This window comes from Polyergus mexicanus, unplaced genomic scaffold, assembly GCF_030449975.1.
Source record: "Polyergus mexicanus isolate NDT 795.1 unplaced genomic scaffold, iyPolMexi1.0 SCAF_18, whole genome shotgun sequence".
Taxonomy (NCBI): Eukaryota; Metazoa; Arthropoda; class Insecta; order Hymenoptera; family Formicidae; genus Polyergus; species Polyergus mexicanus.
The window spans coordinates 6,596,518-6,621,938 of NW_027223338.1; the positions used below are offsets into that span (position 1 = coordinate 6,596,518).

The following is a 25,421-nucleotide window of genomic DNA, read 5'->3' on the forward strand; positions in this document are numbered from 1 at the left end:
TCTAGATCGAGCGTTTGCTTTTATTTAAGGAGTGGGGGTAAAGATGCACGTAGAAAAGGACATACTCTGTTTTGTGCCCCTTGCGTTCTCTCTCGCTCGCACAGAGCATAGCACTCTCTTTCGTCATGCTACGTGCGAGCGAGAGAGAACGCAAGGGGCACGAAACAGAGTATGTCCTTATTTACGTGCACCTTGGGTCCCACTCAGTCTAGATATACTATAATCTATGTTGCAACTGTGTAAAATTCTTTAATATGATTGGTTTATACATTTAGATCCACGGCAGGAACTAAGGGCAAGAACCAATCGTATTAAAGAATTTTACACAATTGCAAAGCTGCTTTTTCTACTGAACACAGCCATTGACAGATGGCGCCACGAGACGCGGGACGTCGCGGAAACAATATTCGAGGATTCGAGGTTCGGGGACAGTGTTTGAAAATACGGAAAAGATGCGGACGGGGTCGTCCGCCGCTTCCCGTGATCGCGTGCATATACGGTGAATATCGGGCGATTGCCGAGGAAACGCATAAAATGAGACGTTATGTTTTATTCGGCGCGATTTCTTAACGTACTGCTCATCCTTCTGCCGACGATCGCGCTGTGTGATGGCGCGAACCAGACGTACGAGATCGACTGTAATAATTTACGAATGGGACAATACATCTGTCCCCATCCCGATTACGATTTCATAGACCACAATACGCAACAACCACGCGGATGTACCAAGGAGAACAAGGCCAAAGGTAAGCTTGATCTCGTTCGAGATTTTGGAGCATTCTTAATAATACCTAACCTCTATTCTAGAGACGTTTTATTCATATGTATCTATGCTCGTTGTTCATTTCATATTATTATTTTTATTGGTATTTTATTGGTACATTTAATATGAAATAATATACATTCAGACGTTGAAAGGTGGAAGAAGAACATAGAAAGCGTAATTAAGAAACAAGTCTATTGCTCATTTCATTCTCTTTATAAATCTTGATTGCGTATGTTGTCTTTGGTTGCGTTGCTTTTTTGCATTATTACATTTGGAGACAACTATTCAACGCGCGCTTAGAGAATCTTCGAGAGAATTTTCATTTTAACAAGACTAAACATAGATTTTTTTTTACTAGTGTTATGTCTAGTTGCTGATGGTCTTATTTGTACAGAGACAAAAAATAATACTTTCAAAAAGGATATACCCTGCAAATGGACGTAAGTACGATTTGGTATTTTAAATGAGCATAATTAGAGTTTCTTAAGAAATATTATAGGAGAGATATAAGATATTTACTTCAGAATAATTGCTCTTAGGAATGGATATTCTTTCGAGACATCATTATTGCTGTCGATATTTCTTGGTATGTTCGGCGCGGATCGATTTTACCTTGGATATCCCGCTTTAGGCTTACTCAAATTGAGCACACTGGGGTTCCTTTTTCTTGGCCAATTTGCTGATGTAATACTGATAGCTACGCAAATTGTAGGACCAGCGGATGGTTCGCATTATGTGATGCCATATTATGGTGCCGGAATTAACATTGTGACGAGCAACAATTTTACGTATAGAGTATCACAATACGAATATTGAGAGAAAAGAGCAAATCTGTTATACAAATGAGAATTTTTTAAAAATATTGTATAATCTCTTCAACCGCGAACAACGATGTACAATCCTAAATTTGAGTCCTATTTCGCTATATATTTGAATGTAAATTAGTTTCTATATTATTATATTATATTACTATTCCAATCAATAAGCTGAATACTAATTTGTAGATTATACATTTCAACGAAATACTGTATATAAGAATTTATGCATTGCCAGGTAATATAATTGAATAATAAATTTACAGCTTTTATTTCTACGTTTTATGTTATTCATCTTTTTCTCAATTTTAATCAGGTTTTTCAGAATGTAGATAGCGGCGATCGAGTTTTAAATACTATAATTATGACTCAATTGACCTTGAACGATTTATCACGAAATTGTAAACTATACCTCGTACCGTCCATGCACCGTAAATTCGCTTCGTGCGATTTCACATTCGTTCTTAATCTCTCGTTCTTCTGCGGAAATAAGAACGTTTATTATCTAACATTCATTATTATCATCTTGTATTGTATGTGTTGGAAATCTCAAGACAATGAACTGAAAATGTGCACCGTGTGCAATCGTGTTACCATTTTTCATTATTTATTAATCGGCACGTTTTTGATATAAAAATATATGTCTGTACATTTCTTTCTTTGGTAAACTCTTTCAAGGTATTATCATTTTGCGAGAATTAAAAAAAAAAAACAGAAACGATTTTTTAAATCAGTGTTCTGGAAGGCACATCGTTGAGAGACGAGCCGCTCTGCATCATGACTTCATTTACGAAGATTATATTTCGACTTTTACCGCTCGGAATTCTATTGTTAATTGCGGCAATATATCATTCCTTGAGCGCTTATAAAGTAAGTATTTTTTTATTTATTACATTATACATATTTATACACACATATACAAAATTATTATATGTCTAATTTCTAAATATACGTATATATATAAAGATAGAATGCATTATAGAATGAAAACTTGTAATTTCTTCTTAAAAGATATTATTAACAGATAAAAACAAATAAATTGCATATACATTTGTCACTTTGTACATTTATATGCATTTTTTAAATAATAAGAAGAATGTAATGTGTGTGAAAATTTTATTTCAGGCAATATGTTTATTTTATTATTTACATATATATATGTATAAAATCTTTATACCTCTTACATATATATCAAAGAAATAATTTTTGCAGTATATTGAAGTAGAAGAAAACATTGTTAATCTGCAAGTATCCAGGCATCGACGAGCGATTAATCCCAAAACTGTACTTCGTTGCAAGTTCAATCAGTATTATGATCAGGAAGAAAGACGTTGTCTAGGCGTGCCCGGAGGTGGTAAAGTGCTTCATGTTGAGAACGGACAATCCTGTGGCGTCAACATTTTGAAACCGCATTGCACCAGCTCTTTGTATTATCACATCTGCAAACGTGATAAGTCGATTCTAGCGCAATGCGCAAACAGACAGATTTTCGATAGTCGTCTACAACGTTGCGCCTACTACGATTCAAGCAAAATGACTCCCAGCACTATTCAACCGAACAATCGCGAGTATTACGAACACGTTAATGTATCATTTTCGGTGCCAAATTGTATGGCACTCGGCCAGTTTCCCGTACCCGATCATTGTTATATGTTTTACACATGCGATACGAATGGACATAGACTCCATCAGAGTATCTTTAAATGTCCGCGAAACACGGGGTATCAACCAAACAGAAGAGTTTGCACTGTCATGCCAGACTGTGAGAACAATGACTCGGTAGACTCTGTTTGTGTTCAAGATGCGCCTGATGAGAATGTGGAATCACTAAATTTTAAAGAAACTACAGAAGAAAATGTCGAAGAAACTACTGAAATATCCGAAGAAAGCGAAACCAGGAATCTAAACGATTCTGCTTCGAAAAAGGAGGAAAGCGTAAACTCCAAGACCTATGATGATATTATTTTTACTACTCCTGATAGTGTAACAAGTAATACACTATCAGTGAACAATTATGGAGATAATAACGGTGATTTATATGAAGCATTGCCCACGCAACCAACCCAAGACATTTCAGTATCTGATGGTTCTGGTGAAACGTCAATGCTCAAACAAACATTGAATTCGACCGAAAGCGCGCGAGAAATACAGAATGAGAAATACGACTTGGTATCGCCATTAGACTTACAAATTACATCACCGCCAACGATAGAACTCGATGATAACGCACGTTCCATAATGACACCGATGACCTCAACGCCAGTGTATAATACAGATATAAATTCCAACATTGATAGTGAGAAAGCTGATATTATTACCTTTTCTACAATCAGCTACACGTCATCGAAATTAGATGAAAAAATGCAGGATATAACAACGGAACAGTATAACAACGATGAAACAGTAATATTACCGAATTCAAACACTGAAACTCTTGATCCGTATTCCCTATCAACAATAAGTAATATCCCAGAATTCTCTTTAATCAACGATAAATCATTGAATGTAGACGAAGAAAAGCGGGATATGACTGAAGCAATCGATTCATATCAGACATCAACAATAAGTAATGTACCAGAATCTTCTCCGATCGTCGATACGCCATCAAAATTAGGTGAAGAAACGCAGGACACAACCATGGAAGAGTATAGAAATAATGATGATGGTGCAATGACACCGAATTCAAATACTGAAGCAATTGGTCCATATTCGATATCCACAACAGATAATGTATCAGAATTCTCTCCAATTAATGAAACGCTATCTAAATTATATGAAGAAACGCAAAATTCGGCCACAGAACAATACGGAAATGACGACAGAATAATGACACCACCAAATTCTAACAGTGAAATGGTTGATCAGAATCCAACACCAATATTAAGCGATATATCTGTAACCACAGATAGTCCAAGAAATGATTTTGATACTTCTACATCGGCATCTGCAATTTTATCACCACAAGCAGACATCAATGACGATCAGTATTCCAAAGAATTATTTAAAACTTCTCCTTTGGTTGATAGTAAATTCATCGACCCCGACTTAAATGCGCCGGAAACAATCGAAAATATTTCTACTGGATATTCATTCGAACATACTGACACTTTAGATTTAGCATCGACGACAAAGTCCACTTTAACTCTGGAACACGTAACTGCATCAATGGACATTACGACTATAACACCCACGATACAAAATCTACCAGTTATTTCAGACACAGATCTGATAACACAGAATGGTAAGGATAGCACAGAAGCATCGCCCTTTATTGAGCAAGATGCTCCGCTTACAAATAATTAATATCATAAATATATTCATAAAATATATATAATATGGTTTTGTTAGATCTATATCTACATATAGATATCATTGATAAAAAATATGTGTAATCGTAAGAATATTACACAAAAATATATTTAAAGAAAATAATAATTTATTATAATCACAATCAATAATTTGTTTCCCGTTTTTGAGGTAGTTATGAGCAATTAATATAATACATAAAATCCTTTTCTATATATTGTACACACACACACACACACACACACACACACACACACACACACACACACACACACACACTATGATTTAAAAAAAAAAAATGCAAAACAGAATAAATAATAACCTACTAAATAATTGCCTACCACACACATTTTTCTTTAATCGTTTGTACCAATATAGCTTACACATGGTTTTAAATATTATTATTACATATTTTCCTTTTCTTGTTCATTTACGAGTGTGTAATAAACGCCTTTCCGTTTAATTAGTTCCGAATGCATGCCCATCTATAAGAAAAAGAAGAAAAAGAAAAAAAGAGAGAGTATTATATATTATCTAATAATGGCATCACACACATTAATTTTATTGATTAAAGCATACCTCCACTATGACACCGCGTTGTAATACAACGATTACGTCAGCGCCTTTAATAGTACTTAATCTATGAGCGATCACAAGTACCGTTCTACCTCTCGTAGCATTTTCAATCGCCTTTTGAACGACCCTTTCGCTTTCATAATCCAATGCGCTAAATAAGAAAAAATAGATAAGCACGGAGATATCAATCTTACATTATTTCATCATTACTTGTACCTTGTAGCCTCATCTAGAATTAAAACAGATGGTTGTTTTAGCAAAGCCCTGGCAATAGCAACCCGTTGCTTTTGTCCACCAGAGAGCTGCGCACCTCTTTCGCCGACCTCAGTCGCGTAACCGTCTGGAAACTTTGTTATAAATTCATGCGCATTTGCTTCTTTAGCTGCTTCAATGACCTAGATTGACGATTAAGTATGTAAAGTGTTATATATAGTAATAATCACACATATTATAATTGCATCCTACTATCACCTCTTTATCTGTTGCATTTTGTCTCCCAAATCTAATGTTTTCCATGATGCTTGTAGCGAATAAAGTAGGCTCTTGATTTATATAACCAAAAACATTACCTCTGAGGTAACTCGAATTAAGAGATCTAATATCTCGACCATCAATAGTAATGGAGCCTTCGTCAACATCATAAAACCTATAATATTTTTACATTTTTATATAGTATATATTTTATATATCTCTCTGTGAATTTCAAAATATATGATTGTTATGGATTATTATGGACCTTTCTAGTAATGCAGCCACAGTTGATTTACCGTTACCACTGGCACCAACAATAGCCACGGTTTTCCCAGCAGGAATATGTAAATTGAAATTTTTTAAAATAGTATGATCTGGTCTAGTGGGATAGCTAAATTTTACATTTTTGAAAACTATATTCCCTGCTAAAGATTTATCCGCGATTATATCACCACCGGTCATCATTAGCGAAGGCGGCATATCCAGATACTGTAAGAGATATTTATGGTTTCTAAAACTCTTGTGTGAATAAAGTTGCATAATTCGAATAAAAATACCTGTAAAATTCTGGCACCTGCGCTTTGTCCCCTAACAAAAGTTCCAAAAAGCATAGACAATTGGCCTAAAGACTTCTGTATGGTCTGTGTAGCCATTAAAAATGCCATGAGATTTCCTGGAGACAATTCTCCTGTAGAAAGCAAGTGGCCGCCAAAATATAGCGTGGAGAGTAAAATACTGTTAAGTAATAAATTCGTTCCTGCTTGAAAGAAACCTATACCAAAACCTAATCGTTCATAAAGCTCAGACGAATGTTCAACTTCTTTGTAAAACATTTCTGCTTCTTTCTCTTCCGCGGCAAAAGCTCTCACCTAGTAAGAAGTAAGTAAATAAAGTGCAAGATAAAAGATTTTATAGCATTCCTTTTTAATTAACTATTTATCTGCAATACCGTTCGGATATTTTGTATAGCTTCTTCGCAAACGGCAGTCGATTTTGCGACTTGATTTTGGGCTTCCATTGACAACTTGCGTAAACTTTTTCCCAAGAGAGTACCAATAAAAATTATTGTAGGTAAACTAAATACCACAAGAGTAGTCAATTGTGGTGATATCACTATTACAGAGATAACACAACCAATAATTTGTGTGAGGCTTCTCAAGCCTTGAGCAATGCAAGTCTTAAATGAGCTCTTAAAGTCTTGAATATCACTAGTCAATCGACTTACTATTTCACCAGAACGTGTTTTGTCAAAGAATTCTATATCTTGCATAATAATTGACTTGAACAAATCTTGACGTAAACTCACTGCAATTCTCTCACCCACATGGGAAAGTGTATAAATATATACAAAAGTGAAAAATGCCTGGAAAAAAATTAAAATTTATACAGATGAGAATATTTGATTCTATTATGATCTTTGATTGTAAAAATTATTATCTTAATCACGTTACATACTTGTGCAATATACATGCGTGCCAAAACAAAAGCTGGTTGAGTTAGTTGTAAGATAATTTGTTTTGTAGAATCGCTTTTGTTCTGACATATTTCCGTGAGTACATTTATAACACTTCCAACACACTGCGGTATTTGAATATTTAATAGTGCAACTATTAATGCACTCTATAAATACAAAATAACAATATTATTATTTGTATAATATGAGATTTATAAATTACAAATACTTACCGATAATGCTAGCAATAAGTACCAAATATGTGGATATAAATATTTAAAAAATTTTGTCCATTCAAAGGTCAGTTCAGGAGTGTCAGATTTGATATCGTTAGTTCTTTTGGCTTCTCTACAGAACACAATTTGATTATGTGATCTCAAAATACAAGCGGTTGTTACTCCTAATCCACTAAGACCAAATTTAAAAATATACGAGGAAAACTTTGATTTATTCATATTTTCTTTGCAACATTTTTGAATATTTTTAGCGAAATCACGTTTTGCTATTCCCCATATGTTTTGGTTCTTTCCGTGTAGAATATATTTCTGTATTGGATACCTGAAATATTTTATCAAAATTAATTGAAAACACAATGTTATTCCTAAATAATATATATAAATTTACTCTTATTATATTAATAATTACATCATATATATACAATATGACTGTCTTTTTATGCATATCCATATATATATATATATTTTTAATATTTGAACAATACAACTAATTATGATATAAATTCATAATTACCTTGAAATTATCGAGGAATTATTATGATATCTAAATAATACAGCGCGTAACATAGACATTTTTTTTGCGATAAAAATTGTTATCAAATTGTCGATATTACTTATTATGCTGACATATATTTCGTATCTTGTATATATTTTGTATTTATTATGTTTGCATCAATATTAATGACTGTAATACGTAGACATGATAGAGATTTTTAAATTTAACTATTAAAAAGGTTATAATAATAATAATAATAATAATATTGCTACCAAGGGCGCCGCCATATTTTAATGCGATCGTAAGTAGTTCCACTAACTTCCCACAGGTAGCGCTCAATGTGCCATTTAAATTGCGCAGTATGAACAGTACGAACAGTCATTTTTACATTCGCGTACTTATATGTGTGTAATTCAAATTTTATAACTTTGTATAGAAAAGAAGTTGTGTGAATGACAAGTATATTTTGAACATTTCAGTGTACGTGTGACGAAAAAATATTACGAAGAAATCTATTTCTTCGGAGAATCTCGACTTTTTGTCAAGATCAATTAGAGGAAGTCGAGAGGATAGACTAAATAAATGTGGTTAGAAATCGTATATAAGGTAAGATTATTTTATTCAAAATATACACCAAGTTATACAAACAAGTTAGAGGGAGATAGATCGCGTTGAATAGCGAATTGTATCGCGATTATAGTAGAGATGAATAGAGAATTCAATGAAAGATAAAAATATATAAAACTCGCCTCTCTCTTGTATTATTTACAACTTTCCCAGAATTGAGAATCCGCGAACAATCCCCAATATCTTTGACAACGAAAGTAGAAACGCGGACTTTGAGATCAGTAAGCTAATACACATATATGTCGCGTGTGGGTGTAGGCGCGGATAGAAAAAGCTCGAAAATTGCATCTCGACAACGAAGGGTCCGCGGTCGGATGAATGGCGTGCGTTGGGCCTTAAAAGGCCTAATCGCCCCGGCAAACTCTTTGAGCGGCGAGTTAATGACGTGTATTTATGTATTCGCCGCGTTTAATTGCCTGTGTGGCTATTAGTGCTCTATTCCGCATTCTCTCCCCTGGCGGTTGAATACTACTTACGATATAGGGGTGAGTTCGCTTATTCTCCGGCGCGCGCGCGAAGCACGCCACGACATTGAGAGTGGTGGAATTGCCTAATCTAGAAAGACAAAAAAAGTGATTATAAAGAAACATTCAATGCATCTTACTTCTTTTTATGCTTCTTTAAGATCGTTTATTTCAAATAAATTTATCTGAAAAGTTTTTAACCGTATATACTTATTTTCATTCTTTTCTGTTTCGGAAAAGCTCAAATCACATAAATTCAAATTCAATTCATGATTATTGTAAATCAAAACGAAGAATTTGAAACTATATAATGCAATAACAATGAAGAATAAAATTAAAAATTACACTTATTTATATTTACATGCAATTATAATGTTTCTTTTTTAAATATTCAGTTAAATAAATCATTATTTTGCAAGTTAAATTTTTTAAATCTTATCAAATGCAGGAGGGAATATATTCTCCTGAGATTGAAAATCGCGTCTCGATCGTCCTTTCCTTTCTTGTAATAACATAGGCTTTTAATCATCTTCATAATAGAATGCATAGGAGAGAGAGAGAGAGAAATTTTTCTTTGAAAATATCTACCTTTCAAGCTTATACATACAAATCGATATAAATGATAATAATCTATGTTTTGTCCTTCTGATTTTTGGCTTAATCTGTCTCTTGATAAAATTTTGTTCTAACAGAAATTTTACTTTTATTACATCGTATTTATGTGTTTTAAGATTCTTCGGATACAATTAAGATAAACATTAAAAAAAAGATCCGTAAATACTAAATCTTGAAAGAATCGATGCAACATTTTTCTGCGCTTTTTTTTTTTTTTTAAATACAAATTGTTTACTGTCCTTATATATGCTGCGGGAATCCGTTAGTTTTTCCTTTTGCGTAATTCATCTGCGAGTAGGGCGGTGAGCGAGAGGGTAAGTTGTTAGAGCGCGTGTTTTTCAAGAATGCTCTTTACGAAGAATATCTTGCAAACGAGTTTGCGTCATCTGTGGCACTCAACGTACTCAGAGAATGACGAGAACTTCACATTAGACCCTTCCTCTCAGATCTACAAAAGCCATCGAGCCGAGGTCGCCCTTTTAACCCAGATTTGCGCCATTCGCGATCGTTCGTCTTATCATCGTTTTTAATATTTTTTAATCCACTACACACACACACACACACACACACACACACACACACACACACACACACACACACACACACACACATATATATATATATATATATATATATATATATATATATATATATATATATATATATCAACACGATAATGATAAAAGTAACGATGAAAGAGAAAAAGTTTTATTATAATCACGAAAAGCTTTGAAATAACATTATATTAATTTAATATTAATATGATAATTATATCATATTAATATTAAATTGAATAATAATTATACATAAGTATATTTAGGCTTTCATATTGACTTTTAATGATCATAAATTGCCCATAAATATAAATGAGGCAGTTTTTATTATTTAATATAATATTTATTAACCTAATAATTAAATTTTAAATAAAATATAGAGATATCTTAAAATATATATATATAGCAAATACACACATATATGTATTAATGTGCAATACAGGGTAGACGATCGATTACATCCAATGTTATCAATGTGAAAGTCAGATATACCAAAGTTTTCATTTCTGAAGGATAAAGGGCATTCTTAAAATTTTATTCAGATTGTCGTGTCTAATGTCAAGAAGACGCGTCTTTTTCGCGGAAAAATATTTTATCGTAGTACTTGTACAACCATTATACACGTATATAAACCATCGAAACCATATACTTTTCGCGAGGAATCCAATATCAGAGATTTTTTATTCAAAGAAAATCTGCGCAAGCAGACGAATATTAAAGCGAGAAAGTATAATAAAACGAAGAAAGCGAGAGGAAAGAAGAGAGAAGGAGAAAGCGCATGGGTGAGGGGGAGAAGAATTCAAGTATAAGCGTTGTAACTGCTATAGTTTGCCGCGCCGTGACGGTCGAAGAATGGACCAAATGAAGCCTTCTAAATTTCAACACCCTCTTCGTCTCGCGAGAGCCTCTCCGTCTTGCCGGTAGAAACCGGTATCCCATTGCCTTTCCTTTTTCCCCCGTCCTCCGTCCTCGCAACCCCGTTCTGGACGAAGCGATCCGCGGCGGCGGCGGCGGCGGCAGCGGATCCGAAAGCCTCATCCGTGAAACACACGCGGTGTGCAGGTGACGGCGAGCGACGGGGTGGCGATGACGCAAAGTCAGCGCGGGCCAATGGACTCGGCTCTGGAAACAGCCGGAGAGCGGTGCACCGACTGCCGGCTCGCGATTGGGCGTGGCTTCAGGGGGTGCCCTCGACTCCCCGCTATCGGGGGTGGGAGAATCCCCAAAGTGTGCCCCGGGGTGTAATATCATACCGCTAGGTGGATAAATAGACGTAGCGCGCTAGGATATGTCGGTGCGCCGAGAGGAGCGACGATGAAGAGTGGCCGTGGAAGAGGGACAGGAACGGGAGAGAGGGAGAGGGGCGGGAGAAAGGGAAGCGAAGAGGCGTAGTGTAAGTAGGGGAAGGACGAAGGGACGGAGGTTTCGAGGATATATATACATATATATGCGAAATGTGTAGGGAGAGATACGGCGGAGAAGGAGGACGATGGAGAGGTCGCGGATGGTTGCTCGAGGCCAGCCGGAGAAGAGGTGGGATCCAGGTCTGGTTAGAAAATGGTCGCGCGGCATTCGCAAGGGGGGTACGGTGCGGGAGAGGGATGTACAAGGTATACGAGGAATCGGGCGGCTGTGTGCCACGACGACGGCCAACTAGAACAAATAATGGTTGTAGTCAGCCTCAGCTTCCGGAGAGGTATTTTCCAGTCGCGCGAATCGCTCGGGCACGCTCGGCGAAGAAATGTCATCTCCGAGGCTCCCAAGCATCAAGGGGGTGGGGGCGCGGATCATAAGATATATGTATATATATATATATATATTAATTCTTAAAAATGGCCTCAGCTTCGACTGCATTCTTTCCTCTAAATAAAAAAATAATAATTTTCAAAATAAAAAAAATATTAATATCTTTTAATATTCTCCCGTCGCTTTTACAAAGTTGATTAAGTCAAGAGATTGCAATGTTACATAAAAAAAAAAATTAATCTCAAGACAAAAGTACGTTTACACGAAAATGAGAAAATAATCCGTTTTATATTATATTCATCGGATTAATAATTATATTGCAAGAAACAATTATCGTGCGTAGCAAAAACTTGCATTCTTTCGATGTAGCCCTCTTTTGCAAAGCCAATTTCACAGAAATTTACGCAACTATGGTGCGAAATTTCATCGATATCGCTCAGTGAGTCTTCCGCGTTCTTGCGTCAGCAATCTTTACACATGTATATACGGACGTGCCACGAGATCCAAATGCATCGACAAGCGGATATACGATGTACCTTACGCGCAGTAATTCGAGAAAACGCCGAATCGACCGTTGTCGGGACATACGGGTATTTCGCTGAATCGCTGTAACTCTATTACATCGGTGAACGGAATGGATGGATCTTTTTCTGCAAAGTGTCAGTCGTTCGTAGATCTAGTTACGACACACGTTTGTCGGGAGCAAAAAGGCATAAAACGTATGAAACAATTTAAATATAAAGTAACATCTGTTCTCGTCTACATATATTTTCTAACTGTACAAATGAAGTCTATTTTTTGGAATGCAATAAATTTCGTGTAGGCGCGATTTTTTATAAATAATATCAATAAAATATATATTAAATATAACTCTTTTTTTCTATTCTTTATAATAACTTTGAAAAATTTTTATTCGCGAAAGGAAATAGAAGAGAAATGCGTAAAGTATTAACAAACAAACAAATAAAAAATAAAATTTTCAATCTCGATGTACGCGCAAAATTTTATGGATGCTCCGTAATTCGTCGCGAATATATTTTCCTCACCATACGCTTCGAATTTGCGAAAGTAAATACGATATCGGTGGATCTAGTGCGGGGAAAACGAGCTATATCATCGAGAAAAGCTGGCGCGCCTGAGAAGCAGCCATCGCGTCTCGCATGCGATTTCGTAGAATGCTGAGCGCAGTGTGCAACCGGGAACAGGATGTTGTCAGCTGAAATTAAATTTTCCTCCTAGGGCGGTGGGTCGCTCAGCAACCTGATATTGTGGGCGTTAAGCTACGTACATGTCTACAATGCGCGCGGCTGATGCTACCTTCGCCAATGTTCGCTTTGCCGCAATCTCGATATGTTATCGAAGAAATATTTATTATCTTTTTAATTTTTAAGCATCAATATATCTGCATTTAATCGATCGCTATATATAAAAAACTGTTTCTCATCGTAGCTTTTTTCATTTTCTATCTTGTACTAATTTCTCAAAGAGAAAGAGCCTCGGTCCCTTGAAATTTGCGTTCAAATTTCATTATCTCCGTAAATATATGTTTATCGCTTTTTTTTATTTTTTTTTTTTTTTTAACGAAATACTGCAAGAGTAACATGCTCGTGAGGCACAAAAAGGTCTCTCTTCGATCCTGAGGAAAGAAAAAGTCGCGACAATGGCGGGATACTCAGTTTTCTTGGACTTTCCCCGCTTGGTTACTCCTAGGGTAGCGGATAAATGGCTACCTCGTTTCTCGTGCACCCTTGAAGTTGATTGTATCAGGGAGGGGGGGGGGGGACGGGAGGGAAAAGAACTGTGTTGAAGGAGCGGACAAAGGAATGAGCGAAAGAACGTAGAAAGTGCGGGGAACGAAGCAGATGACATCGTCTTCCATGACGCGACTATTCAATGTATTTGCCGTTCTCGAGCGAGTTATTACGATTTGCCCTACTATTTTCCGTTAAACATATATTATTCATATCTCGCTTTAAAGCAAGACAGGGATTATCGAATGTACCAAGAAAATATTTTTCCACATTTAATAAATACGGTTCTCCCTCCCTCTCTCTCTCTCTCTCTCTCTCTTTGCAATATTGATTCATTTTATTTATATATCTAAATATTATTCATAGAGAGTAATTTTTTAAACGATGAATCACATTTTTGATCTAACGTTTATTCCATTTCACATCTTATCGACGTGTTGCACAATAATATGTATCTCTATTGAAAAGAAAACTTTTTGTCTTGTGTATATTTTTGAATTATTCAAAACCGTGCGTATTAAACGTACAAATTTTTGCTTTATATACAAGAATGGACAAAAGACGGAATCCGTATTTATCGTACAATACATACACAGAAAATGACCATGCTATAAGTAAGCTTAAGATTTTCATAGACTTTCTTCGTTTTATTACTATATTTACATCAAAACCGTAACTAATTCATTTCAATTTCGAAACTGTTTTAATTTAGAAATTATTAGGTTAAAATTTACTTTAATTGAATCAAGATTTATCTGCATACCGTTAACCCATTCTCTTTTACGACGAAGCCGATTGTCATCCGGTTATTATAAAGTTTATTCATGTGTGCCACGATTAATATTAAATATTTCTCAACGCGAGATAGCACGATACACATCCTTCGGACAAAACAAATAACATTTAGCATCAGATGGGTGCTAAATGTGGATTATGAATAACGAACGATAACGTCGAATGGACAATTTGCCGCGGCGGCAGATCGGATAAACAGATTCGTCCACATATCGTCGGATATTTATGAATTATTCGACGTGACGGTGCGGAGCATTGTGTCCATCGCGTGCGGTGGCTTATGAGCTCGGATTATCTTCCTTGATATACCCGGGGATCACTTTGAAATAAATGACTCTCGGCACGACCAACGACATAGCCATTAAAGGGCGACCCCTCTCGTCCGGCGAGTACGCGGTGACGGGGTAGATCGCTATAAATTACGACCGGCATTAGATCGTAAAACTGTGGGGCGCGAGGATCGATTTGTTTGCGAGATCGTCGTGCATCACCGAGGGATCGGAACCCGATTCCAGTGGCCGTCGCTGTGCCGTTTCATCGGGAACGCAATTATTGCCTCGGAGAACGGTTATTAGAAGTAAATAGTTCCATGCGATTGGGCGATAGAAACGCCTGCCTGTGTTGGTTCAATGCCAATATCGAACTATTTTTCAAACTCACCGAGTAATATTACTAAGTGTGTCGTTTATTAATTTTTGATTCATGTAAATTATTTGGAATAGGGTGACGTGTATTTAATCCATATATTAAGCATTGTTATTAATCAATTGTGTCAAAGTTAATTTGTGTAAAAATTGATGCATATCACAAATTTTCAGCTTCATTTCAGTAATGGCTGATGAAGCGAAATTCCAATCTTCATATTTGAAGATTTACATATATACAGTACTCAGTAATAATAAAAAGATATAATGTTATATGGTGTTATGTGGTTTTTAGATTAATTTAATCATTAGAAAAATGATTGATAACGCAAAAGATTAACAAAATGTATCACTCGAAAAGCCGAAAACCGATTTAAAAAGTTCATTTTAATCGAGGCCGTGAGGGTTGTCTCGAAAATGCGTGCGTTCGAATACATTATGAAAACTAATAAAATGATTTCGTAGCACGTGACAGATCTCCATACATGTATACAGGAGAAGGCTCTCTCTCTCTCTCTCTCTCTCTCTCTCTCTCTCCTTATGAATGAATGATAATCTATAGCGGTAAACGCATCTGTTGTCGTGAGCAGGTGCGGCGTTTCAATTCACACCGAAAGTGGATTAAGAGCCGGCCCGCGTTTTTGTTGGGTCACGTGCGCCAGTCAAAATAAATCTGTTCTTGTAATCGGATTTACGGGCCGCCGCTGATAAACTGTCGGGCTGGTTATGAACTTTAAACAGCCGGTCGCGATTGTCGACGGACGGCGTCGCATCATAGTTTCGCCGCATAATTTCGTTTGCGGCCGCGTATCCGCTTCTCGATTCGCTTCGACGCGTTCGCAAATTATACGATGACGCAATAGTATTTTTCGTACTTGTACACGACGGCTGCGAATCAAGTAATACATTATATTTGGCCGTAGTATGTTACCAAAATATTTTTAAGCTAATTTCACACAAATGATATCTTTACACTCGAAAATTAAATAAAGTTTTTCAAATTAAAGATATGCAGGTATGGAAAGATCTCTTTCCGTATTTTTTACATTGCGCGATAGAAAAGCTACGCATACGATGAACGATTTGTTACGTCGATAGTTCGTCTTTTTTTTTTAAACGCAATGTACTTCTCGTGTAAAGATTTAAAATAGCCATGTATCCCAATTTTTATATGTTTCATGCATTCGTGTACATTTAAAAATCTGATCTAAATTTACCATTTAATAACCAGAAGATGGAATATAAATAATGTTGTACATCTTTTTCGATAGAGTTTATAGAACGCGTTGATATTTTATTTCCCAAGTATCAAAATACTATATTTAGCGAATGCATCTGTTTTCAGCGGATTTTCGCGTAGTCGCAATAATAATCTGTCACATTTTCGCTCGTCATTTGCGGGCCGTACGGATGAGCGAAACTTTAGAAAAATGTTATGAGGCGTTTAATTGGCCGACGTTTAATTACTTCGGCTGCCGTTAAAAACGGCGGGGTAGCAAAGAGATTGCCGGACTAATTGCGAAGTTTTCTACTTCGATTTTCCGACCGACTGCACGCTGCCGCGCCATTTTCCGGTTACCGGTTGTTCGAATTAAATGCGAATGCAGTTTTAAACTGGCGAAGAGCGCCCCGGGGAACACCAAGTATTTTATACGGGATTAAACGCGACAAGCGCGTAAAAGCGGCCAAAGAAATCAATAACCTCGCGTTATACGCGCGTTCCGCGTCGCTATTTTATTTCTCCGTCTGCTTTTCACGCGATTATAATCGCCATGGAATAATCAACGAACGTTCCATCACAGAAGCGACGAATGGAATAACAACATGGAAAATTATTTATGCGCGTAATATCGCTCAATATCACTCATTCTAAATTTATCTATCTTTGTATCTTAAGTCTTTCTCTAAAGAATAATTGGTGAAATTAATGTACTTTATATATGTATATCATAATCATATATATTGAATTTGTGCGATATAATTTTAATCTGTTATAAAGATTAAAAATGGGGAGCACCAATAATTATATGCTTACAGAATTAAGTAAATGTGAACCGGAGTAAATAATTATATATTATATAATTCTATTTATAATTTACATTTGTAATTTAAATATGTAATAAGACAGTGTGCGATTGCAAGTAATTATTATTATTCGAATATTATGATTCTTTTTTTAAGTCGCTGTGTTTTACATACTGTGCATTACATACTGCTTTTTCTTAAATTTACTCTTCGTTATTTTCACATGGTTGTCAGTATTTCGAATATTTAATCAATCTTCCCTTTACATCTACAGAATTGCAGTAGCGTATTTTTCCACTTCTTATTTACTTAACATCAAACATCACGTCTCGAAGATTGTAATTCGCGGCGATTCGAATCCTCAAGTACGGAAAAACATCTTCGATATGAAACGATGCTGATGTATCTAAACGATCGGAGTCCGATTATAACGCGAGAGCGATCGAGTACTTTGCGAAACACGTCCGGTTGCAATTGTCATCCGATATGAAACGTTCGGTTCGTATTGACCCGGGGAATGCGAGTGCACATAGAGCACATCGTCGTGCTCGATCGCTCACTCGATAAGCATTCGATGTAATGTCAACGTAGCGGACATTGGATTCTGTGCGGGTCTAACGGAAGTAAGCCCGAATGTCGAAATCTGCTCGATGTGCCCGATCGTTTGACGGATACGTCTGCGCCATTCGTCGGCGAACGACTATTGTGATTTCCTTAACAGTTGACTTCTTTATCTTTTGCGTCATATATGTTGTAGTATCGCATATTGTGAATAATTTCATTTTGCGCTGAGAAATTTCGAAAGATTATTCTCTCAAGACAGAGATAAAATTAGCAAATTTATATTAACTCATTAATACCTTAATGCCTTAATAATTTAAGTATTACATACACAAGCGCTATTAATCAAATTTATTAATACTTTATGCACATGCTAAATATTCCTATAAAAATTTATTCATGTATAATCTTTGGCAAATTGAATGAAAAAGATTACAAGCCATGATTGACAAGCGATGATTTTTTAATATTACATTTTTTATTATCGCGTCACTCGTATCAAAATATATTTTTTAGTGTCACCGACTTTGAACATTATTTCTATAAAATCTATGTGAAATTAGAGAGTTTTGCAAGAGAATTTAACATAGATTAAATTAATATTTGATATCTGATATGTTTTTCCGAAAATTTCTCTCATCGCATATTGAAACGTGCGATCGATAATCGCACGTCGAGTAATGGAATCGCTGAAAAATCCGGTAAGAGACGAAGCGAAGCGGTGCGATTTCGCCGATGCAAACAGATTGTGTGCAATTTAATAAAAAAAAAAAAAACGCTTGCGCGCGAATCTCATGCACATAATATCCGAGACATGATATATTTGTAATTTAATGATATATATATATATATTTTTTTTTTTTTTTTAATTTAATGTGGCTGTCGAACGTATTGCCGCTTTTGTGCGTTCCGCGCGCGTATTTGCAGTGTATATTTGTTAATTTAATGCAAACAATTTATCGCGGAGTTAAGCAATAATTTTTCACAATTTTAGCGCATATAATCGAGCGCGCCGCATACGGATGTATGCGCGTAAATTTTAATCATCCGAAAGCTGTGATTAAATTTCACGTCGAATTTAATTTGATCGGCTATATATCGCGGCAAAATTTTTTTTTAAAGAAAGATAATGAAGCGAAAAATGTATAGAGACGAACGTTTCTAATTAATGTAAATCATAATGATAATGAAGATTAATACGGAAATAATAAAAGTAAAATAAGACAATATAATTGCCGTTTCGCAAGAAAAACAATTGCAATAAAGTATATTTCATTTTATATATATATATATATGTTATAATAGAAAATAACACAATCTATAAAAAAATTGATTCACAAATTACATTATTACATCAATCAATAAAATTCATTGTAATCGTCGATTGTTTTGCAGATCATTTCCGCGTGAGATGGGAAAAGCCGCGAGAAAATCGCTTCAGCTTTGGGACGCAAAATATTACGGTTAAAGCCGCTCGAATTAGCGCGAACGGACGGTGGGAGGGGGGAGGGGGGGGAGGGGCAGAAGCACGTGGGGCAATAGAATAATCATGCGAGACGTTAACCTGTTAGGCATTAGTGGCGCATGATAGGCACGCTGCGGGTGGTGTCGCGTCGGGATGAAACGAGAGTGGCTGCTACGGGGATGCGGATGAAATAGATTGAGAGAGAGAGAGAGAGAAAGACGATTATTTCTCTCTCTCTCTCTCTCTCTCTTTCGTTGGAACGCTACGGGAGTAAAACAATTACGGCTCCGCGTCGACGTACACTCGACCGAGCACCCCTCGTATCGTGTTCAGCAGCCCCGCACCCTGTAGGGGCGTTCTTCGGCCTTTGGCGACGCGCACGAATCACTGCTGCGAGTCCGCTTGACGCGTATTCGCCGAAACCTCGTTAAAAATCTTTTGGCATACGTTGTTCCGCTCGAATTACAAGTATTGAAAGCGATAGAGAGCCCGCTTTAAACGATCCACAATTCTCGGCATGGCATTCTATCCGTAATTGAAAAGATTATTTTTTCCAAAATGTTTTAAATTTATATTTTTACAAGTTAAAGAATAAGGTCCCCATTCAAGGTAAAAGATTCATTTTCTTTGGATTCATATTTAAAAAATTTGAAAAATTTGATAAATGAAAATTTCTCGACTCTTTGTCGACTCTTTAAGAGTATATATTATTCATTGAAATAGAGATATACAATTTTAAGTCCGCAAATCAATATCGATATTCTGACGGAAATAATATAAAATGTAGACAACTATATTTATTTCAAGTCCAAAAAATCTTTTAAAATCTGAATATTTATATATACATATATAAATTTAAATAATGGTCTTGTCCCTTAATCAGAATTGAATTAAAATTGAGATTAGAAACGCTCATGTATAGTATCATTACAAAGTTTAATGACACTCTTCGTGCATCAGCGATAAATCTCGAGACGACAGGTAATTCTCTCCAAGAAATTTGCAAATCTTTTGCAGCCCCATCGGGGCCTGCAAATTTATCCGCCCGTAAATGACGTGCCTATTAACTAACAATAAGAAGAATGGCGCGACGACGACAAGGAAGAATTAAAGTCTCGCGTCCCGCGGGCTCTATAACTCGGCCGAATTATTACTCGAGAGGGTCGAGAAGTTTAAATCGTTCCGGTATGGCCCGCCTTTCCCTGGGGTGGGGGGGGAGGGGGTTAGGGGGACACACCACCCAGTCCCCGGCTCGATCACCGAGAAATTTAAATCTCGCTAAGCCCGGCCATTAGTACAAAGTGCAAACAGCAAACAGTGCATTAAACTGCGCGTCTGTATGCACACGCGCATGATCGTGCGTCCTTAAACGCAAAGCCAAGTGTCTATTCCCACGAGGATTTCGCGACCAACCTTATACGTATTGCGTGCGTGGGTTCCGTCTTTCCTCCTGTTTACGCACGCTCATCCAGACGCGTCCGAATAAGCGAGGCTGCTCGTTCGAACGTGACATCGGGTAGACCGCACCTCGCACCGTGATTATTTCCGATGAAATTAAATTTGTAAATATGCGGTCACATATACCGATCGCGTGATGAGAATTATCCGTTAAACTATGGTGACATGACGCTGAAAATGATTTTTGATATAGATGCTGTATAAAGGAATTCGAATTGGAAAAATTGATTTCTAGAATCGATAATTTTATAATCAAAGTTAAATATCGACTTGGCGTAAAAAATGCAGAACAGCATTGCACTGTTTTTAGCAACAATAAATTGGGTAAAAAATAAAAAAAAAATTTTGCGTCCTGCATTTCAACCGCGCGTATGCATACGTATGTACAATACATCGTCGGCATATTTGATATATTCGTGTACTTTTTATTCTACTTACGGAAACCACTTGGATATTGGTGCGAAAGCGGCCAAAAGTTTTGAGACACATGCCTGAACTTTCCCAAGGAAGCTATACATTATAAATATCGTACTCCCTTTACGTTTCCCATTTTGTCTTATAGCGCGATGAATCTTTTTTTTAATCTTCTCAGAAAATTTTTCTTTTAAAATAAATGTATGCAAATTTTTCAAACACTCGTTTCTATATCTCAAATGCATTTTCTAATTACGATAAAAGATATTTTCAATCCTTGAAGAATATTAAATATATTAACGTAACGGGATAAATGATATTTTAATATAATGACATGTCTCCATATTTCCGTTAAAAAAAAAAAAAAGTTGATTCTGAAAGTTGCGTAAAGATTTTATTATCAAAAAGAAATGCGAAACATTTTACACATAGTGTATAATATATAGAACATTTTTATACGGAGCGTTTTAAAATCTTTATTTAAGACATTAAGGAGTAACTGCAGACATTTGTGTAGAATATATTTGTATAGAATATATATTTGAGGCGGTTTTTAAAAATAATTTTTCAGTCACACAAAAGGCAACGCATTAAAACATATATAGATATCCCAATATTAAATTAATTAAATAATATATACAAGGAGATTAAGCGAAGCCTTTTTGTCGTCGCAGCAACGGCGGGGCGAAAAAACTGGGAAGAAATCAATGCCGCAGGATAACACGCGTCCTTGCTCAGGAACGAGCAGTCTCCGGTAGCTGCCCCTGAGACCTCGACCATGCGAAAACTTTGTCCAAGAATCTAATATCATCCTTGGCTCGCACACATTCTCAGAATTCCATAGTATGCCAGGACACGACGGTAGCTGTATGGTATACGATGTCCTCCTTAAGCTAGGATAGCGCGACAGGATTTCACCGCTTCATCATCTTAAGGTCCTTGTAATTTCGCGTCGGGCAAACGTTTATAATACTATCCACCGTATTCGAATCGCGTATCCTAATTTTTGCTGTACGTTTCTACGACACTTGCTTTTAAGATATGCTTTGAATAAACGATCATGACAGAAAAACGAAAGATATTTTCGCGCAAAATTGTTTTGAATTATTAATTTAAATACGTAATAATTACAGATTCGAAAAAATGCGAAATATCATCATAATTATAAAATTGTTGAAAACGATGATAATATACTCTCGTGATAATTTTTTTCTTATTTTTCTTAACTCTATTTCCAAAAAAAAAAAAAAAAAAAAAAAAAAAAATCTATTATATTAACATAATTCTTTCGCTTAATAATTTTCAGATATTCAAAAGTCTTCTGAATCGCACAATTTTTTGAGAAAGCTGTCGCGCATTTAAAGTATTTTAAAATCTACTTTCTCAAAAATAGTTTTCCAGAAAATATGCTCGATTTGAACAATTATCGGAAAATGTTATCTGGGAAACCATCAATCTCTCTTAATCTTTCTGAAATTCTTCCCGTGAAATATTCGCGCGGAAACTCGTAAGGCGCAAAAACCTAATACGATTCATGAACGAACGCGTGCACGCATGTACACACGCAGGTACGACATCGGGGCCATCCGTGGTATCCGTACATTCCAAGGATATACCATCACGGGATAGATCCTGCGACTGCCGACTCTCGCACGGACGTCCGACGTGGAGGATCGCGCGTAGGTGAGACGAGAAGACTGGGCGGGCGGAGAGAGGTAGAGAGGATGAGGACAACGAGGGCAGGACGACGAGGGAGAGGAGAAGGAGAGAGGCCTCGCAGGAGCGACGGGGTAGGGCGGGTTGCTATCTTAGCCACCACAAAGCAGTGATAACATTTTCCCTCCCGTACAGAAGCCTAGCCACCCTTCTCGTCGCTCCCAGGTCGATATCCGGATAACACCGGTTGCCCCGGGCAACCGGAAGGCCACGCCCGCGCCTCCGAAACATGGCTGCCGCCGTTGCTGCTTCCGGTCCCTTCCGTAGGAGAAGGGAGAAGCGAGTGGAGAACTCACCCGGTTTCTCGCCCTCCGTATAAAAGTGACGGGAAGGGTAGATAGAGGAAGCGGAGGAGGGCGCGAAAGGATAAAACGCGAGAGGCTCGAATTATCATAATATTGGTCATTGCTTGGTGCTTCTCTCTTTCTCTCTATCTCTCTCTCTCTCTCTCTCTCTCTCTCTCTCTCTCTCTCTCTCTCTCTCTCTCTCTCTCTCTCTGCATCTCTCTGCTCCGGGAAGTCAAAAAGTGAAGTAACCGACTACCAGAACTCTCCCTTGTGTACATCGTCTCTGGGCGACTTATTACCACACTCCATACTACGCTACGTTGAAGCACCACCGTATGGCCCTTCTGCGTATCCTACGTGTATTCGTCGTTAAAGCTCTCTTCGCTCCGCAGCTACCCTCAGACAATCCGAAGAAGACTTCCTATCATTTCTCTTTAGCGCGTAATTGCTAAGTTTCCGCGGTAAAACTGAGCGTCGATGATTTTGCGCGTTTCTTTGGCTTTTTCGTCTCGCTAATTCTTTGATAGCACAATGGCATAGTTGGACTTGTCGAATTTTTTTTTTTTTTCTCGCATTATTTCTATTCGTACTCTTCTGATACTGATCTTTTATACTTTTCGACTAATAAATATTTATTACGATTCTTTTTCTATCTTTTTAAACAGCCGCGAAATATAAATATTTTAGCTTTTGTCAGATTAATCAGATTAATATTTAAACAAGATTTAATTTGTGCGTCGCATATTTGCTCCGGTATATGGTATTACATAGCCCGTATAGAGTTTCCGTATTTATAGAGATTTAATGTAACGTTACCCGGCTTCTGCTGAGCTGTCAACATCTCTATATGTCTAAGATGTTTACCATCGACCAACGGCTTCTATTGGTATGCAGTTAATTAAAATAGAGCAGCGATAAGCGAGTATACGTCTTTATACGCGATCGTTGTTAAAAACGTCTTGGCATTTTTTTTTAAATGAGATAACTCGCAATAAGATACCATGAGCGGACAAAAATTCGAGCCGAGCCCCCGATTGATACCGAGAGAGAGAGAATCGGCGCAGCCAGGTCGAAAATATTTCCACGTTTCACGGATACGCACGACGGATCAGAGGGTCTTCTCTCCTCTCGCGTAATGAACCTCGTTCCCATCGCTTCTAATTGTCAACACCACTGGCACGTTATTTACCCCCTGAACGAGAAGTTATGAAAGGAAAGGAGGGGGAGGGGGGGGGAGGGGAGCCAATGAGACTCATCTTCACCATCTTCTTTTCCATTTCCCGTGAATACGGTCCGGCACACGCCTTTGGCACGAGCGCGCCCTTGTATCCGTGGTGACAATGCAAACCGAAACAAACACTTAGCGGCACGTGAGCGGCACGTGGCCGCCAGGATATATTACATTCCAAATGCACACACACTTGACGGACGATTAAAGGGGTGTTGCACGCGCGAGGAACCACGATCGTGACAACGATACGCTCTTCTCTCTCTCTCTCTCTCTCTCTCTCTCTATTTTTTTCATCAACTATTTATCGTGTCCGTTATATCGTAACGCGATCGTCAAAGATATGTACTTTACGTCTAATTGTAAGTAAAGATATAAACGAAAAGGAATGTTCGTATAAGATTCGCAGAAAGACTTTTAGAGCTGAGATAAAAAAATATCAACTTAAAATTATATTATAATTTTCAAAAAAAATTAATTTAAATATATATTCAATTATAATTAATCTAAATAGTGAAAATTAATTAGCGTGTTTTTCTTAAAAAAACTTATTCATGTCAATCTCTATTGACATCATTCAGAATATCAAAGTAGTTTAATTCAAACAACACACACACACACACACACACACGCTCTCTCTCTCTCTCTCTCTCTCTCTCTCTCTCTCTCTCTCTCTCTCTCTCTCTCTCTCTCTTTCTATTTTCCGTTTCGTCTCTTATTTAATTAGATTTTTGCAATTACAGATGACATAATTTTATTTTAATGAAAAAGGTTGATGATTTAAATCTTAACAGTGCAAATTGAGATTAATTAATAATAAATAATTTCTGTCTCATTATCTTATAAATGACTGTTGCGTTTAAAATTGTTGTTTGATAAATTGCGCTACGTTAAACTTTTCCAAAGTTAAATTGTTGGCAAGTGTTTATCCGCGATATATGGTATATCTATG

The 25,421-nt window shown here is 36.7% G+C and overlaps 3 protein-coding genes across 3 annotated transcripts; 2 read left to right on the top strand and 1 right to left on the bottom strand.

Moving 5' to 3' along the window:
- The first annotated feature begins 418 nt into the window (after positions 1 to 418).
- Positions 419 to 1,840, top strand: Bisc (TM2 domain-containing protein 1 biscotti). Its single transcript, XM_070310499.1, has 3 exons — positions 419 to 746; positions 1,125 to 1,206; positions 1,306 to 1,840. The coding sequence occupies exons 1-3, from the start codon at positions 545 to 547 to the stop codon at positions 1,580 to 1,582; spliced, it is 561 nt and encodes a 186-aa protein (XP_070166600.1). The 5' UTR covers positions 419 to 544; the 3' UTR covers positions 1,583 to 1,840.
- Positions 1,841 to 2,268: 428 nt separating this feature from the next.
- LOC138941166 (uncharacterized) lies at positions 2,269 to 6,869 on the top strand. Its single transcript, XM_070310567.1, has 2 exons — positions 2,269 to 2,451; positions 2,794 to 6,869. Exons 1-2 carry the CDS (start codon positions 2,359 to 2,361, stop codon positions 4,882 to 4,884), a joined length of 2,184 nt encoding a protein of 727 aa, XP_070166668.1. The 5' UTR covers positions 2,269 to 2,358; the 3' UTR covers positions 4,885 to 6,869.
- Positions 4,985 to 8,309, bottom strand: LOC138941167 (mitochondrial potassium channel ATP-binding subunit). Its single transcript, XM_070310569.1, has 10 exons — positions 8,138 to 8,309; positions 7,621 to 7,945; positions 7,390 to 7,554; positions 6,884 to 7,297; positions 6,492 to 6,803; positions 6,200 to 6,423; positions 5,935 to 6,109; positions 5,680 to 5,858; positions 5,467 to 5,614; positions 4,985 to 5,372 (listed from the first exon to the last, which is right to left on the bottom strand). The coding sequence occupies exons 1-10, from the start codon at positions 8,194 to 8,196 to the stop codon at positions 5,292 to 5,294; spliced, it is 2,082 nt and encodes a 693-aa protein (XP_070166670.1). The 5' UTR covers positions 8,197 to 8,309; the 3' UTR covers positions 4,985 to 5,291.
- Positions 8,310 to 25,421: the final 17,112 nt, after the last annotated feature.

What these genes read in the sequence shown, in the direction of transcription:
- Bisc (XM_070310499.1), top strand. Translation starts at nt 545, where the DNA reads ATGTTTTATTCGGCGCGATTTCTTAACGTACTGCTCATCCTTCTGCCG. An exon ending in CAAGGAGAACAAGGCCAAAG is followed by an intron (nt 747 to 1,124) that starts GTAAGCTTGATC and finishes TTTTTTTACTAG; the next exon opens with TGTTATGTCTAGTTGCTGAT. An exon ending in GATATACCCTGCAAATGGAC is followed by an intron (nt 1,207 to 1,305) that starts GTAAGTACGATT and finishes AATTGCTCTTAG; the next exon opens with GAATGGATATTCTTTCGAGA.
- LOC138941166 (XM_070310567.1), top strand. Translation starts at nt 2,359, where the DNA reads ATGACTTCATTTACGAAGATTATATTTCGACTTTTACCGCTCGGAATT. An exon ending in ATTCCTTGAGCGCTTATAAA is followed by an intron (nt 2,452 to 2,793) that starts GTAAGTATTTTT and finishes TAATTTTTGCAG; the next exon opens with TATATTGAAGTAGAAGAAAA.
- LOC138941167 (XM_070310569.1), bottom strand. Translation starts at nt 8,196, where the DNA reads ATGTCTATGTTACGCGCTGTATTATTTAGATATCATAATAATTCCTCG. An exon ending in ACTTATTGCTAGCATTATCG is followed by an intron (nt 7,555 to 7,620) that starts GTAAGTATTTGT and finishes TTGTATTTATAG; the next exon opens with AGTGCATTAATAGTTGCACT. An exon ending in CTATACAAAATATCCGAACG is followed by an intron (nt 6,804 to 6,883) that starts GTATTGCAGATA and finishes ACTTCTTACTAG; the next exon opens with GTGAGAGCTTTTGCCGCGGA.